Below are 18,488 nucleotides of genomic sequence, written 5' to 3'. Positions count from 1 at the left end.
CCTACTATGTACCCGATTGGTGGTTCTCAAAGTGTGACCCCCAGCTCTGCAGCACCAGCATCTGCTGGACGTTTTTAGAAATGCAGATTCTTACCATCCCCCTCCCCTTTCATCCTTCTCCCCGGATGTTCTGAATCAGAAACTCCGAGGGGGGCGCCAAGCAATGTGTGTTTTAACAAACCCTCAGGAGCTTCTGATGAACTGAAGTGTAAGAGCCTCTGCCCGAGATAGAAAACATGGTCCCTGCTGGTCCCCGGGGAACTTGAATGAGATCCTGTCCCTGCCCTACAGGAACAGGGATACTACTGGGAGAGACAGATTTGTGGACGTGGGCGACCAAGTGTTCTGAGAGGTACAGTGGAGACACAGAGCCACGAAGAAGGGGTGGCCAGGTCTGCACTCTGGGAGGAGGGTTGGAAAGGCTTCCTAAAGAAGCAGCACTCTCACTGAGTCATAGAGAAAGACTGGAACTCTTCTAGCTCCAAGTGGGGAGGGAGAAGATACTAACAGGAAGGAGCATGTGTGTCCCGGCGCTGGGCAGACCTGCACGCAGAACTCGACTCTTGAAATCCAAGTCCTGGAGAGGAAGGGCTTGTGTGTAGTTCACCGTTGGACCCCTGTGTAAGCATGCTCTGGCCCACGGGAGTCTCCAGTAACTATTGGAATGATTGGACAAAGGCCCTACATTCCCACATACTTAATTTTCACTGAATCACTTCTTTTCAGCATAAGATGTAAAACAAACAAACCTACTTGTGAGTTGTCTGCTTTACAGCACCGTACTCCTGGAGGAAATTAGCTGATGCCTGGACTGTTGAAGGGCTGTGCCCTCAGATTGGCAGTAGGGGCCATGTTACCACTAATCTAGCCGGGTAGCTCAGTGAGGCCCAGAGCACTTGCTTGCTACAAGGTTTTCCTGCACCTGCAAGTTTATCCAAATGTGCAAGCTATGGATGCTTCAAAACCACATTGGCCTTTATAGTAGAAACCATGGCAGGTTCCTTATTAAAGTGTGAAGAACCAAATGTGTCAGACAGCGTATTTCCTCCTGCTTTAGTTGAGACCGACCCTGCATACAGAATGCCTGCGTCTCGGACTCCCCTCGTCCTGTGCTCAGAGGCCGCCCTACACCAGATGCTCGTTCTTCTTTCTTCTGGATGCCAGGGCAGGCTTCACAGGGCCAGAGACTTCCCCCAGGGAACCTCTGCATCTTCACACTGACCCCCGCAACAGGCCTGGGGGCCAATTCAAAAGAAAGGACGTCTGCCAAATTAGACCCCAGTGCTGAGGTTTCCCTGCTTTCAGAGCCACTTCTAAGGGAGCGTCCTGTGGGACTTCCTCCCAGCTTCCCCGCCGTGCCCAGTCTGGCTCCGTAACCCAGTTAATTACATCCCAGGCTCGCTCGCTCTGGCCTCTGATCTGACGAAGTCTCCGAGGAGGGCTGCTCTAACCCGTGTTCCTCATCTAGTGGAGCAAAGATCACAGGCATTTCAGAGGAAAAGGGGCCGTGGAGACCATGGGCAGCTTCCCCCTCACCCCACAGCCCTGTCCACTGTCTTCTAGGAACACGAGGCTTCCAAACACCAACCATGCAAATGATGGATGGATGGGGACTAAAATACATAATCTTAAAACCAAAGTTGAAGTGGATTTGCCTTTACTTCTCTTACCAAATTTGATCTTCTAGGTAGAATCAAGATTGAAAATAACCCCCAAAATTAACTTAGTAGCTGAAGCCATTTTAACTTTTCTCTCCATTTGATCTCTGGGTTCACTGCTCTGCAGTGATACTGTACAAGTCAGCAGCCCGGGCTTCCCAGTGTAGGTGAGCTATTATCTCAGCGCGGGTCTGGCTGAAGGGTGGCTCGAATGCATTTTAGAAGCATAGCCAATTTCATATCATAACGGAGGTAGTAGGGATGTTAATTGCAAATCGCTTCTTTCTGGACCTCAGTTCATCTTGAAAAGGAGGGAGTGGAATGGGACTCTGAGTCTCTTCCAGGGTTAAGGTTCCAGCAGTGTTAGGTCTTCCCCTGCCGAGCGGCAGTAAGGATCAAGGGGGGGGTTGGGGGGCAGGGAGGGAGAGCTGAGGGCGGAGAACAGGCACCGGACACCCTGGCTCTGCTCTGCACACTCACACACACACTCACAGAGACACACGTTCATAAAGACTCGCAGTCACACAGACACACGCACATTCTCATCCTTTCTTCGCACGGTTCCTGTCACAACTAGATGCCCTTTGTTTCTAGGCGCACGTTAGAACGAATAGTGTTACTGGTGGTAAACAAGCAGAGACGAAAATAATACCATGTAATTTTTATATGCCACACGCTTGTCACTCTTTAACACCTCATGTACAAACTCCTCCGTTTGTTCATCCTGCACAGGTTTATTCATCTGTGAACGTCCTCTCTGTGCCAGTTCCTGGGTTAAGTAAGCACTGGGATGACAGAGGGACTGTAGCTGGGGATACAGTTATCACTTAAATGTCTTAAAAACAGTAACTAACTTAGTGAACTTGAAATAGAAAGAGGAACAGGGCTATGTAAGATCATCCATGAGACTCCAGACAAGAATTGTCCCTTTTTAACAGAGGGTCTTTACCCGGAACCCTGCTGCCTCTCCCCAACACAGTGTAAACCTTGTGGGTAGAGCATGGAGCTGGTTGTTTTTGAACCTGAAAACTTTTTGTTCTTTAAACTTTTTTTCTGTTCACCCAGTGCTTCAGTTTCCTGTAAAATACATTCTTCTTTATTTCGGTCCTTGCCCCAGGGACATCCTTGGAATTAATATTTGTGAAGAGAATATATCTATTAAGTACCTTATGCCTCAAGGATATCGTTGCTCTAAAATAGGCTGAAATTATTAGTTTTTACTACTTTGGCTTTGCATAAAAAGAAACACCTTACAGCCATATAGCGTTTAGTGCGCCAGGGATCTACCTGTTCCTCACCAGCTCCACGTTTCCTGCTTCACTCTCTTCATTCTCTAGAATGTCTTGGTCCTGGAGGGAAAGGCTACGGCTGTGTGTGTGGGTTACACTGACAGCCGGCAGTCCGTGCTGAAGGTGGCCTTGAACGCATGCGGGCCCCTGGTGGGCAGGACACACGTTCTTCATTCTGAGTGCCTCTAGACTGGGGCTGAGGCTAGGGCACAGAATTTTATAAAACGCCCCAGGGTGTAGAAAAGATTTCGGTAAGCCAGTTCACGCAGAAATCAGTGAAGACGTTGATCCCAAATCATTTCATCCTGAGCTCTTGACTTCATTTATCTAAATATTTGATGGGTTTTTTTTTAACATTCCATGCCCTCAGTCATCACTACCTCAATGTATTATCCAAAAATTATTTTCCCAAAGGTATTTGCAGGTTTAACTAAACTTAAGGAAATATGAAGATTGAGGTTTGGCCTGCAGGAGAGGGTGAAAGTAAGTACAAGGGAGCTCACTGATGATAGTTTGAGAGAGCCTGGTTGCCAAAGGGAGTCATAAAAAAGAGAAACTCCTATAGAATGGGCTAGTGTTTGCCAGGTTTGAAAACCAGGAGTTCAAAGGAAAGACAGCATTCAAGTTCAAAGGAAAACCCTTGAATGTCATAGGAAGATAGCAGTTCCTGGTGGCTGCAGCTAATGCGAGTGTACAGCTATGTTCGTAGACAAACACGGTCGTGTGCTGCTGCCAGTCAAAACTTTACGCAGCCCAGACTGCAGTGATCAGCAAAAAGAACGAACCAAACAGGACTTACGAACAGTGTTAAGACATACACACTTAGGAGAGGTGTATTGAAATTTTAGTAGTAAGTCATGCTTTAGGATTTCCCATTTGCTAGATGTTGTATAAAAATAATTTAAAGAGTATGAAATTCATTGCCTTTGTTTTCAAAAAGTAGGAAAGTTAGAAACTATTTCGTTTGCCTCTTGATGAAAAAATAATAAAATTTACTTGTTTGTTTTAGGTAGGTGATAGGTGAAATAACAATCACATAAACCATGACGATAGGTGAACTATCATGGATTTAATAATAAGCAGGCTAATTACAAAACAATATAGTTATCATTTTCTTCAATCTTATTGTCCCAATCAAAACTGTATATTAAACTACTTCACAAGTTTTTTATGTTAAGTTCAGAAAATTAAAAATCACTCGCTTTTTGTGTACAGCTACCAAATTTTTGGTGCATGTGAGAGAGTCATTTGTTGCATGATTTAATTAACAGCAATGTTTGCTAACTGACTCCAAGTAACTCTAACTCCTTATGTTCTTGTTTTACAGCTTGGTTCGTCCTCTTCTGTGCCTTTTACATCTATTTTTTCTCAGCTTTTTATGACTGTTGTGGTTCCTCTGGTTATCGGACAGGTAAGGTCTCTAACTCTGTCTGCTCGTTTCTTTACAGATCAAATTGTAAATTCTTATGAAATGTCAGGACAGTTAAGAGATAGAGGAAGAGACAGTTGAATGAAACACAGGTTGTACCAATCACAACAGTCTCTCTCTCTTCTTTTTTTTTAGTTAATAACTATATGCTTTAAAGGTAGCTACATGTAGGGACACCTGCACAGAATCTTGATTTTTTTACACTTATTATCCCTTCTTTATAGCTGTGCAGCTATAGCTTGGGAACATGTAGCAAGCCATTACCTTACTCTGTGACTTCCGATGCGTTCTCAGTGTTTAGGGCCATTGCTGGGAACGAGCAGTCTGTCCCTGGCTGGCTGCTTCCTAGACACCTCCAACATCAGTTATCAGATCTGTGATCCTGTAATTGATAAAATAAACATTTAATTCTGTTAGCTCTTAAATTGGATCTTAGAAAATTTAGTTTCCTTTATCGTTCTTGTTGAATTAGATAATGGAATAAATTCTTATATTTCAACTTCTTTTAACAAAGTAATAATAAGCATGTAGTTTAATTATCAGCATACAAATGTTAAAGCAAGGTTGTCGTTGTTTTTTTAACTCATAGGTAGCCACAGTAAAGAAGTAAAGAATTTAATTTGCCACCAAATGAGCGAGTCTTAGGAACAGTATACTTGGGTGATTAAGAGCGTAGACCTGGGTTTAAGAGCATCTAGACTCTAGACTTAGTCCTACCTTGTGTTTGCTGTGTGACCTTTGGCAAATCATTTGGTCTCCTTAGCTCTAGTTTCATAAGTTATTAAACCATATAATAATAACAATGCCCATGTTAAAGGGTGGGTGTGAGGACTAAAGGAAATATGGATGCGTAGGAAGGTTTTGTCATCATAGGGCCTGACGCAGGCAGTCACACCACCATTATCAAACTCCCTACAAACACTGAACGGAAGGCCACTCTTTGGAGTATTAACTATAAAAATGGTGTATGTGTAGACAGGTCATATTGACATGCGGTCTTAGGTTGGGGTCCCCGGGAAATGCACTCTGACACCGAGGTCTCCCTGCCGGAAGTACCCTTGGGCTCCTCATGTTCGGGAGATTGAAGAAAGGACCACGGGGATGAGGGAGGAGGTGAGGGTGATGCAGTGGTGCGCTGGCCTCCACGCACCCCAGGGCGGGGCCTGGCGCGGGGGCACCCCTCAGACTTGTCCTGCCCAAGGCAAGAGTGCCTGTCCTCATCCTCCTGCCTCCCTCCCACTCCCATGAGACGGGTGACCTCGGCTGGATCCGCTGGATCCGCTGCAGCTCCCACAGAAACGCAGCTGCGATCTTCCCGTCAAACCCGCACAGCCCGCAGATGTGGGAGCAGCACCACGCTCCTGGAGGGATGGTCCGTGGTGGCCCCCCCGCATCTGCTACACATGCACTGCTCTCTTTATTTTACTTCCACTTTGTACTTGGAGAAGGGACTGAATTTAGGACAAGGAGGAAGGATTTTAAAGCACTCAACGGATGCCATTTAATTAAATGTAGATTCATGCCTGAAAAAAGACTTCTTCCACAGTGCTAATCACAGAACAGGTATTCTGAATAAGTATTATGCTCTCCCACCCGCACCTCTCTACCCTCTCTGCCACACTTCCTACTCTCTAGCCTCCCTGGCTTTCTCTTGATTCCTGCTTAACTTCTTTGGTTAGATTAGTGTCTTCCTGCCCCACCCTCCCACCCCAGCTCCTGGCTCATTTGACACTGCAATTCCTGTCTTCTTTGAAGCGCCCGCCTGTCTAAAGATTCCCGGTTATCTTTATTGCAGTGCCTTTTTGATTCCTTTTTTGTCCTTTTCCATTATTACATACCATTGGTTCCCTTGTTAACTGTTTGTCTCCCCCTTCAGACGGTAAGGAGTATAGGAACCACATTAGTTTTGCTTACCATACCCAGAGCACAGGCCCCCAATAAATGTGTGTTGAATGAATGAATGGATGAATGAATGGCGGGAGGAGTGAATGAGTGAGAGTTCTATGATCCGTGAGGGAAATGTTGCATCTTAAAGAGACATAATACCCACCTGCCCTTCCCAGCTCTAGACGGCTTATGCTGTGGGTAGTATTAGTTTAAACCCATACTTATTTTCTTGGATCTGAAAATAATTTCATGTACTAGCCAAGGCTCATACATTTTTTTTCTTAGTGGGTCTTGGAAATGTGTCTATTAATGATAAGTGTTTGGCTTAAAACATATGGACAAAGAAAAGATCTTTGTCTCAGTCATTCAATAGGATTTTTTAAGGTATAGGGCTATGTAAGTTATATAATTAAGAATATTCATCCAGAAGAATTATGAATTGTTCAATTGCTTATCCTTTACAGGCCCAGCGGTAAAGTATTATAAAGTATTAAAGTAGTAAAGGTCGCCAAAAAGTAGTATAAGTGATTTTTTTCAAAGTACTCTAGGTACCAGACTGCTTTAATGGGTTTTTTCAAAGAGGAAACCTATATATTTACATCTACCACCCCACCACCTTATAGTCCGGGGTAGGAATTACCAGTCACAGCCCAGTGTCCTCCTGTAGAAACCGCCTTGCCGCCTCCCTCCCCTCACCTCGTTCCTTGTAGGTGGGGAGTCAGCAACCACCGCCACTTCTGCCCCAGAAATCGTACATACCTGGCATCTTCAGGTCACACTGCCAGAGACGATGCCACACTGTCACCGTCGTTTGTCTAAATTATTGCAGCTCTCAAACCTGCCTCTCTGCTGTGAGCCTCTTCCCATTCCTGTCTAGTGGCTTTACTGCCCCAGGGTCATCCTAAGAAACAAACCAGGCTCTCCTTAAAAATGCCCTCCTTGGCTCCCTGTTGCCCATCCCTGTGTGGCCCACAAAGCCCTTCATCATTTGGCCCCAAACTGCCTCTCCACTGTCACCCCACCACCCTTCCTGTAGGCTCCTGACCTGCTCTGCTGTCTGCACCCCACTGCCTGCCCCACCAGGCCCCTCATTCAGGGGAGACTATAATTTATCTGCGAGCTTCCTAGAAGCAGACTCTATTACATTGTAATAAGTGTAGTCACCAGCAAACTCCACCATAGGGAATGAGCTGTATAAGATTTGCTGAAGAAAACTCTGAATTCACTGTCATGGAGCCCCCAGCAGCCGTTTCCCAGGATCTCCAGCTTTGCTGGAGAGAAATGTGTAACGAGTCTCACCTCATTTTAAATTCAGGAGCCCAAATGTGAAATGTTGTATCACACTTCCCAGAAATCTCACTCTCCTGCCTTATGGGGTTATTTCTCCCTGTAAGGTCCCTCTCACGTCCCCAGCCCTCTCCAGCCTGCCATTACATTCTGGGCTCACTGGCTCTGCTCTGCCTCTCAAATGTGCTGGCCTTGCCCCTGCCTGAGACACTGTGCACCGGTGGGTCCCTGTGCTTGGGACACTCCTCACCTCCCCCTCCTCACCCGCCTCCAGGAGGCACACCATCACCCTGTCCAGTTTAAGCTGCTGCTTGATAGGATCATTATCTGCTTTTTGTTTGTTTGTTGTTCTTGCTTTTTACTTCTGTCCTCTCCTAGAAGGTGAGCTCCAGGAGACCAAGGACCCCCCAGGAAGTAGGAGTCCAATTCCTGCTCATCCAGCTAAAGCAGCATTTTGACCTTTCACGTGACTTGTGCGGGCTCTGCGTGCCTGTGTTGTCAGCTTTAGCCGGTGCAGGAGAATCACACCTGCATGACGTTTCTCCCGAGAATGAGATGGAGTGACAGTGCGAAAGGATGTTCAGAGTGTCAAGTAGATGATGGGCGCCTGTTATGTTCATTCATTATGGTTGTTTATACTTTTTTACAAAGTACACTGTATCATTTTGAATCTATTCAATATTTAACACAAAAATATTTTAAAAGAAAAAATGTTTTATAAATTGGATTTTATTTTATATCCCTGACTATACATTTGCACAGAATTTTAATGAAGAAACAAAACACCTTATGAAAATTTATAGATTCGACAGAATAGTGGATAAAATCTGAAGAAACAAAGCCACCTTGAAAACAAATAAATTTTAAAATTCAGACTTAACATGAAAAATTATCATATATCCCCACTCAAAAATCATTTAAATACCCCGAAAAAAATGGAAACTAAAATGATAGATGTTACATGTCTTAGTTATCTCAGTATGTGGACTTTCGTCATCTAAGGTGTGTTCGTTTTCCAAATCTCCGCCTTGCAGGTCATGCAGTAATTGATATGTGGCTCCGCTTGTTAGAAGCACACGGATTGGTTTCAAGTCTCCCTTTAACCTTTACCGATGCTCAATTTAAAATAAAGAAAATCAAAATGTAGAAGGTGAGACAATAAAATAAAAAGCTGTAGGAGATTTTTCCTGTCTCCATAGGAAAAAGCTAACAAGTAAACGAGAATTTGTCACTTAATTTGGAATGCCTGAGTTTCTCTGAGCTATGAGAGCAAATGAAGGAGTGTGGACTCTGAAGGCAGACACACTGGCCACCTCACCGGAATGTGTCTGTCCCCCCTCGTCTTGACTCTTTATTTTTCCCCACCAGGGAATTCTGAGGCATCAATCTGGTTGTGTTGATGTATCTCGAAAAGGATCTTGTTTTCTATAAGAGTTTAAACATTTCTATAAGGCCAAGAAGCTTGGGGCATTAAAAAAATGGCATGGATGCTTGACAAATGGAGAATGATTGTGTGAACAGTGTAAGTGGCTGAACTAAGAAAAGATGAGGCTTCCTGGGGTTGATATCTGAAGCACATCTTTGAGGCATATCAACTCTGCTTCCCCCAGTCGTTTATGAAACACTTGAACACTTTTCTAGCTACACAGTGCAAACACAGCTGCTTTGTGAATTTAATTTTAAAGGAAGATGGAAAAGCTCTGTAGAACCTGGCAAGGTATAAAATGATTTACTTAGAAAACACAGATAAATATCACTGTAAGACTAAAAACAGTGAAAGACAATCTCTTTTCCTCTAGGGTTATTGTTTCACTTGTCAGTCTATCCAATTCCCAACTTTCTAGTCATTTTCTTTATCGAGATTAAGTGTCCAGATTAAGGCATTGATGTGTTTAGAAGGAACACATTTTAGCTAGGAGGATGCAGGACTCAGGAGCTCCCTGTACTCGCCGAGTTAAAAGAGCCCTGTGTACTATGAGCCTCTGGGTATTTGTCGTGAAGAAAGAGATGATTAGGTTAACCAAGTCAGTTGCTGATCAGAGATTTGCCTGGGTTTTGAAAATGGTGTTGATGTACATGTTATACCTCGTTTACATGTACTTGTTTATTTGGTCAGAGGGGAGGGTGGAGGGGGGAGAGAAAGACACTTACTTGTGGAATTAGAATCATACATTCTGTAACCTGTTGCAGAGAGAAGATCTTTGTGTTTTTAACAATTTTACAGGAAGACCACATCGATTTCAATAACTCATGTAATTTCCATTTAGTTTGTTATACTTCCTAAATGAGTTGAGTTGCATTAAATTTGGGTAACTGCCAGGTTCATGCTACCAAGCACAATAGATTACCAAATGACCTTTTCCATGAAGTCCCTCTGTAGCCTTCTAGTAAGCAGCTACCCCACCGTGACATATGTGAACATGGGCATCCCTGTCCTAGAGTGCCGCTGTCCAAACCTTACAATGTTCTAATACATCAGTGCATAATGCTGTGTAAAAGGCTGCTCTTATTTCTCTGTACTTCACTACATTTTAACTTTAAAGAAAGAAATGAGCACTATAGATAAATTACAATGGTTTGGAATCACTTCTCCAAAAAAAGCCATAATTTTTTATAAATTCAACCGTAACTTTATTTTTTTTAAGATTTTATTTATTTTTAGAGAGGGGGGAAGGGAAGGAGAAAGAAGGAAAGAAACATCAATGAGTGGTTGTCTCTCGCACGCCCCCTACTGGGGACCTGGCCTGCAACCCAGGCACGTGCCCTGACTGGGAGTCGAACCAGAGACCCTTTGGTTTGCAGGCCAGCACTCAATCCACGGAGCCACACCAGCCACAGTCAACTGTAACTTTAATTACAAGATCTACTTAAAAAAAATTAATCACTCTTTATCTGTGCATATATGACACTCTTTCCCCTTCATCCTACCCCACCTGAGCTTCAAAGCATTGTCCCTATATCTCCTTGTTCCAACTGGTCAGCTTTCTGCCAGGACTCTTTTTACTGACAGTTATTTTACTTATTCAGTCTTTCAGAATGGATGAAGTTGATTCAACAGCCATTTGTTCAAAGGTACTCTTGAGAGTAGTTTATTTTGTTCTGGAGTGTCTGTGAAGTTATGCTGCTTGCAAATTAAGGCTTTTTAGTGACAGAGTAGAAGATGACAGAACCCCATCAGCCTTGTCAGAAGTTCCCTGACCTCATTATTGTTAATGGATCATGGTAATTCAGCCTGTTGTGAAATCTCATGTTCAATTATGCAGGATAATGAGTGGCTCAAAACTTAATATGTCTCAACTGTAGTCCCTATTACAGGGCCTGTTTAGCTTCTTTAAAAGTGAAAGGTTTTAAATAGAGTGGCTCAGTCTTACATCCAAATAAAAGTTATCCCCAATATTTAGACTGTCCTGATTTTAAATATCTGATTTGGTTTTTAAATCTGAGAGGATTGCTATATAACTTTATATTTCACTGATCCCTGTGTAGGAAAATTAGGACAGGTTGATTCATTTTTAATTGTTAATTCTGGAATTCTAAAAGCATGCAAATGGCATTTGTCTTTTTATTCACAAAAACTCTCGATATTCAGAGTGTGAATTATTCAAGCTCCCACAACACATGCACTTTTGCTTTTCAAGCATGAGTTATAATTTAATTAAAAACTTCTGGTGCATTGCTAGCATTTTAAATATTAATATGTTCCATGGATCACTTCCGATTATCTACTGTCGTGAAATTCTTGAAGCTGTCAGATCTTTAAGATTCCCAAAGTTACTCTTGGAATTGTCTGTTGAGGCAAAGGGGACTGTGGTAATTACGCACATCCATTAGGATGAGCAGAGGAGATAAACTTTGGGGACGCTTAATGGGCATGTCTCGGTGACAGCCAGCAAAGAGCATTCGGGAAGATTAAGGATGGATTTGAATGCAGTTGAAAATACACCCTCATTATGGACACCAGTGGAAGTGGCATTACAGATGTGAAATTCCCCAGGAGAGTGGCGTGGCAGAGAAGCTTTGAAATCCACTGTGGCCACCATGCAAATCATTCCCTTCCCTTTACATCTTCCTGCTGTCAGAATCGCTTTGAGCTGCCCATTCCATCCCTGCGTCTCTGAAAAGGGGCCACCTGTTGACTCTGTATTTCAGATTGTCCGAAGGTACATCAAGGACTGGCTTGAAAGAACGAAGCCTCCGTTCGGCGCTGTCAGCAGCAGCGTGCTCCTCCTGATCATCTACACGACGTTCTGCGGCACGTTCTCTAACCCGAACATCGACCTGGATAAACTCAGCCTCGTCGTCATACTGTTCATAAGTAAGTCGCCGTCCCCTCAGCCTCCTCAGCAGCAAAGTGTAGCCACTTGTGTTTCCTAAATTCATTTCGAATGTTAATTTGGTTAGAAAAGGAGACTTGTTTCATAGGCTTGTATGTACTCAGCGGCTTTAGCACATGCACCTGTTTCTCAAAAAGGCCTCAGTAATGGCCTTCGTCTTTTTACGTCTGATTTACAATGGTTGGTGCCAGCTGAAGGAAGCCATAATGTCTGTCAAATTCAAATGTTAGATTGAGCACTTTTTTGCCAATTTATATCACTGTAACTAATCTTATTCTTTATCATAAATGAAAAGTAGGATTTCTACCATATGATACTACTTTTTAATAACAGTTGGTTAAAGTGTGAATATTTACATCATCTGTCTATACTCAAAGTAATATAATTTTATTGTAAGAAGTAGCAGACTATAAAACGCAAGTGCCGGCTCAAGAGTTGGTTAATGTATCATCTACAGCTGCTTTCGATTAGAAGGCAGAGCTGAAGAGTTGCCATAGAGGCCATATGGCCCTCAAGCCCGAAATACGTTTTACGTGGCCCTTTAAGTAAACTTTGCTGACTTCTGCTCCAGAGTAGAGACAGCAAGGGAAGAGGGGTGTCCCTGGCAGACAGCAGCAACCACAGAAGAGGTCAGTCTGGGTGTGTAAGTCATTCAGTCCTGGCTTCTCAGCCTCTGTCAAGCTGCAGGCAGAGCTCAGAACAATATTTTTAAATGTAATAAGTAATTAAAACCCTGGTTGTTAACAAAAAAAAAAAGAAAATGAGAAAAGAAATCTTTTATTCTATTTATCTTGTACTACCAAAGACAACTTTTGGTAATTGCCCCATCAAATAACCTTATGTTATTAAAATCAAAATGAGTTATTCCAAAATATTTACTATAGCCTACTGTATTTATGCTGTTTGCTGTAAATACTCAGTATAAACCAGCCCTCTCTAAACTGAGCAAATTAAATAACCAAATCTTAAATCAAAGAGGGTTTTAGATTTGTTGTGAGTAGTAGACCTCATAGAATTTATCGGAGGATATTGTCAATAAGAACAGGTTGAGTCCCACTAATTTCAATGATTTTGTCATTCTAGCAATTTATGCTTATTTATTCATTTGTTTTTCTATTTGAGTTCTCATAAATTTCAGATCAAACTAAGCATACCAGTGAATATGCTACAGATACTGCTTTTATAGGCCTAATTTAGATTCAATCTTTTTTTTTTCCAGTATTTTCTATTCAGCTGAGTTTTATGCTTTTAACCTTCATCTTTTCCACACGGTAAGTGGTTTGGTATTTCTTTCTGTGACTGGTTTTCTAAATAAGGACGTGTGCTGGTGACTTGACCTCTCTGCCACCACACTGCTCTCGTCTTTCTCCGGTCTGCCTGACCTTCCCTTCTTGCTCCTGCCACCCTCGAGTCGGAGACATTCTGAAAGGGTCTGTCCTTGGCCCTTGTCTCACGTAGGTGCATCGTGTGCTTAGGCAGCCTCTGCATTCTGCTGGCTCGAGCTGTCGGCTGTCCGCTGGTGCTTGGCAAGCCCGGCCCTGAGTTCCCACATGATGTACTACTGTAGCACTCACCACTTAGGTATCTTCACCTGACCGTCTTAATCAGACCCCGCACTCAAGGTACTCAGAACAGAATTAGTCTTTTTCCCCAACACCTTCTTTCTCTCGTTTGCTTACTGTTAATGGAACCAACATCCATAGAGATACTCAGACTGGCATCCTTCACATCATTCATTTTTAAAAATCTCTCTACCCTACATTTGTAATATTTTTTGTGCTTCCAAAGCCTTGTCTTGCTCAAGACTATTGTGATGGATGTCTTACTGGTATTTTCACTTCTGAGCCAAACTTGTTTATGCATTTTATGCTGCTTCCAATAACGAAGTTCCAAGGGTAGTTAGTGCTCTTGTGTGGAGATCTGCCCTGGTATCCAGTATCTTTAGGGTGAAGTTCATTTTGGGGGCGAAGGGCAACATCACCCTCATGAACCATCACTGGCAATCACACCGTCTAAGCTTTTGGTTGAGATAAAATCTTTGCCGTCCCCTAAAAGAACCCACGTTCTCATTTCTGTCCTTCTCTAAGGCTATCCCCATGTCAAAATTGGTCTCCACATCCTACTTCATCTTTCCTAGTCTTAAAGACTCACCTCTAACACAACTTCTTCCACCGGTGTTATATACTCAACAGACATTACTGGAGCCTTTGGTATGAGAAAGGCACCATGGCGAATGTCAGAAATACAAGGTAATTCCAGTCCTGCATGAGCTTATAGACTAGATGTACACACACATCAATAACTAAGTGTCCTCTGAGCGGTACAGTAAGCCAGCCTGCTGTGGGTTCAAAGGGGGAAGCACTTCCAAAGAAAGTGGTAGAGCAAGACTTCCCGGCAGAGATGGGGTTTCACATGAGTCCTGAAGATGGCCGATTCCACAAACAGAGAGGCACAGAAGGGGTTCGTGGAGGAAGGACCTGGAAAGGGGAGCTTGGGATCAGCTTCCAGGCCCTTGGACGCGGAGTGACGGCAACGCCTGGGCATTTATGAGGCCTGATGCTGCCCGGGCAGCGAGGGCCTGGGCCTCACCTGTGGTGGTTGGCCCTTACGGCACTCGGTAGAGCAGGAGCCTGATCAGTAAAAACTCATTGACCTCTGTAATTTGAAGCATTTTTACCACACCTGTGGCCGTGATTTTTGAGTAAGAGTAAAGCCTAGAGCCACTGAGTTACAGAGAAAATGTGACTTATTTTGGTAAATCTTAGAGTAGGAGCTATTTTAAAGGCTTTTTTGGTAAATGGCTTGTTAGGTCACCTTGGAAATGATGGTTTGCCTTTCACCGGCTGTTTGTTTACTGGTCCTCATGGCCCCTCCTCCCGGCCTGTCCCCTCCTCCTGTCCTGTCACACGAGGTCAGCTGCAGTATCCTGTCAGTGATGGAAAAATTCTTGACACTCCCAGAGTGGCCACTGTCGGGATTGCTGAAGGAGAGATGGCGGTGTCACAGCCGGCTGAATTAAAATTGAGGACTCCAGCCTGAAGTAGACTGGACTTTCATGGGGCCTCGTGGTTTCGAGACCCTTTTGCTCTACCTTACTCTGCCCTCGCCGAAGCTCTGTTGCGCTTCGAACGTGCCCGGCCCAATGTTAGACGTGCACATTCTTCCATAAACACCGGAATATGGAGTGGCCGTCATCCTGCCCCTTGCTGACGGGTGTGTGGCCACAAGATAGTCCGTTAACAGTGGGGGATCTTTCAACTGGACAACATTTGGAAGACGGCACTCTCTTTGTTTGCACGCTGAGAGACCTTACAGCACCTCAGGATTCTGTGGGAGGAGTGAAATGGCCAGTACTTACTGAACCTGCCCCGTGCCGCGTTGTGTGGGGTGCCTGCACGTGCTGTGTCTGGTCAGTCTGGCAGCAAAGTCTGCGATACTACACATGTTGCAATTATGCAGGTGAGGACCCACGCTTAGAGCAGTCGAGTTTAGTAACCTGCCTAAAGTCAGATTTCAGTAGTTTAGTAACTTACCCCAAGTCAGATGGCAAATAGTACACCTGGAATTGCAATCCGCTCCCACTTGCTATTTCCCAAAGTGCGGACCCATGATTTTCCTGCTGCACGAAACTACCTCGATTACCTTTAAAATTCATGCTTGTTTTGCTTAGGGAATTTATAGAGAATGTTTAAGTGGATTCTTCAAGTTCACAGAGAAACACAAAAATTAATCAGAGATACCAAGAGTTGGAACAAGGACCCATTGGTTTATATGCTGTTTAATTCAATTTTCTTGCCCTACTTTTTGTTCCTTCCTGTTTAAAATTGGTGAAATTGGCCTGTAGGCTTCTTTCATCTTTGTGTTACCAATTCAGTAAATGTAAAACCTGAGCGGTACAGTAAGCCAGATATTAAGACAAAAAATTTTAATCCAAATATTAAGACACGAAATCACAGCATGGAAACCCGTCCTTTCTGTGCAGCCCGCTGACCTCCCGTGACGGACATTTAGCACCACCCAGGAGAGACCCCGCCTAGAAAACTCCACTCTCCGGCAACGCTCTGCTTACCTGGCTAACATTTCTTAGGTTGACTGGCTGGCATCTTGTCATTCCAGTGTCTGGCATGTGGACTTCTTCTGCTCTGAGTATTTAAAATACATTTGCGGGTTATTATTCTGTGTTCTCACAGCTCTAGCTGTAGAGCAGTTTCAGGTTATAAATTCCACCTCTGGAGCCCAACGGACTTGAGTTTCAGACCTGTTTAATAACTCTGTAACTTCTGTCACTTTCCTCATTTATAAAATGGAGACAGTGGTCGTACCTATTAGCATTTCCAACTTTGTAAAACATTCTTTTTGACGTTTCTTTGTCACAGTTGCTAGGAAATGAGAGTTGATTCATCAAACCAAGAGTCGGCCGTCCACAGTGACCGAAGCTTTTCTACAACTTTGAGAAGCTGTCAAAGTTAACAAGAAATGTTGAAAAAGCTTAGAAAAAGAAAGCAGTCATTGGGAGCCTTTTAAAAATATGTAAAAGACAGTTTGATAAGCAGATAACAGAGTAGTAGAAACCTAGAATGTCACTAGAGTGACGAAAGAAACCATTAACAAGGGAAAAGGAAGAAAACAAATATTCAAATATTTGCGTAGGCCTTTTAATCCTGATCAGTACGCTTTCACTCCGCTGTCTCCCGGGCCCCTCACCACAGCCCTGGGAGGGAAAGGAGGGGAGGGAGAGGAGGAAGCCGACATTGCTGCTAACGGGAAGGGCACTTTTTTGAATGCCCCTCAGCTAATGACACAGGAGGTCCTCTCCTAAAATGAGCAAAGACAAAACGCACCAGGTCCAAGGGTTAACAAGGGAAAGCGCTTCCCATGGAAGCTTCCTCCTCTCAGCACAGCGGGCTCAGACGGAATCTCTCAGAGGGGCTTTCCTACCCCCCATTCTGAGGTTCTGCCAGTAAAACCTTCTGACATGTTTTCCTTTGTGGGTATCGCAAGGGAAGACAAAATAAATATCATGTGGAAAACACTGATTGAAAGCTTTGTAAGAGAGAATAAAAAGACCAGCTGGGAAGGAAAGGAAATAAACATCTCAGGGGATGCCAAAGTGATCAAAAGAATTATAAAAACAGGATAAAAAGAAAATCAGTATTAAAAAGAGATAAAGTAGAATTAGAAAATAAATAGTAATGTGATTCCTTTCGAAAATGTGAGCAGACACAATAGAGGTGCTAATCACTGAAGATAATTATAGTCGTTACTATTTCAGTACAACGCACAGCACTCCTCGGTTTTCTGTGTCTTTCTGCCATGAAGCCCTTCCTCGAGCGTGTGGCTGAGGGAAGGGCGCTGAACTCGATAGCTGCTTTTATCCACTAAATTTTGTGGTGGTTTTTTGGTTTTGGTGGGGTTTTGTTTGAAATAATTTTCTCCTCGGAGGCAACCTTATCTCCGAGGTTTGGGGCAGCCTACTTACTAGTTGTGAGACTCGAAGGAAGTCGTTTAACGCCCCTGTGCTTCGAGTTCCCTCTGTGGCAAAAGCAGGGCAACGGGACCGTGCAGGGAAGGAAGAAGTACGGGCAGCAAAGGGCTTAGAAAACAGGCGGTGTTTCCTGCTGTGGTTATCCAGCCCCATCCTCATCATCCTCTTCGTGAACAGAGGGCTAAGTGAGCGTCTGCCACTCTGTGGGTTTCCCCAAGGTCCATGACGTGAAGTGGTCTGTTACTTTGTAAACAGAGTATGAGTCAGCTCTCTTTAAGGAGAATATTGTTTTTAACCTTAAACATTCCATTTTCATTTGCTGGTCCTTGCTCCCGACTGGCAGACTATGTCAGCAGAACTGTGGGGCCAACAGCCACCCAGGTGGGCCTAGCTTTGGTCTCCTTACCTGAAACAGAGGACAGTTAGGCATGTCCGCAGATACCCGCTCCAGCCACGCTACGTGCTGCTCTAACCAGCGGCAGCTGGCAGCCGGTGAAATCAGAGCCTTCTTGACCAGAGAGATGTTGGCACATTGGAAATGTGCTGTAATCTGGAAAAGAATAAATATGAAGCAGAACAAAGTTCACTGAAGGGGACGTGTATTGCCAGACTCTCTTGGGAGAAAACCCAGCTGCACGAATCCAGATGCAGCCACCATTGGTTATAAAGTAGGGCAGCGGGAAACTAGAAAGCAATACATGTGAATATACGCCTTCTTCGTGTTGTGGCCACCACAGGCCCTGCTGCAGAACAGCCCAGAACTAGCCCAGGCAGTCATGCTGCGTGCTGAACAGTCTCGGGTGGGCATTCTCTCCTGTTCGAGTTTTGTACTCACTGTGAATTGACTGTATATCCTAGTCCCCAATCTGCCTACTGCAAGCTTTGCTAATTTCTTAGGTTCCCAGGCCTCAGCATTAGCTCCGAAAGAAAGTAAAAATCCCTAATATAAAAATTGCCTCCACTTTCCTACTCTCTACCTGGAAATTTTCTGTACTTTTCATACACCTTGTCTTCTCTTGTTCACAGCTCACAGGCGAGAGGAGACACCCCTTCCTAGACTGACCTCTCCACCCCAGTCTTCCCTCTAGGGCCTCTGAGAGGACCAGGCTTCACCATTGT

At 44.0% G+C, this 18,488-nt stretch overlaps 1 protein-coding gene across 3 annotated transcripts in view; it reads left to right on the top strand.

The window, feature by feature from the left end:
• SLC10A7 (solute carrier family 10 member 7) overlaps window positions 1-18,488 on the top strand; it is a 195,069-nt gene that overhangs the window by 149,185 nt on the left and 27,396 nt on the right. For 2 of the 3 annotated variants that reach the window (XM_024568981.3, XM_024568980.3), the window contains 3 exons: window positions 4,275-4,358; window positions 11,700-11,865; window positions 13,104-13,155. In XM_024568981.3, coding sequence (XP_024424749.2) covers window positions 4,275-4,358; window positions 11,700-11,865; window positions 13,104-13,155 — 302 coding nt within the window. The remainder of the gene's footprint in view (window positions 1-4,274; window positions 4,359-11,699; window positions 11,866-13,103; window positions 13,156-18,488) is intronic. The other variant, XM_053930614.1, reaches the window with a different exon arrangement.

The sequence above is a fragment of the Desmodus rotundus genome, chromosome 9 (genome assembly GCF_022682495.2).
Source record: "Desmodus rotundus isolate HL8 chromosome 9, HLdesRot8A.1, whole genome shotgun sequence".
NCBI classification, from domain to species: domain Eukaryota; kingdom Metazoa; phylum Chordata; class Mammalia; order Chiroptera; family Phyllostomidae; genus Desmodus; species Desmodus rotundus.
This window is presented reverse-complemented; position numbering and strand designations above follow the sequence as displayed.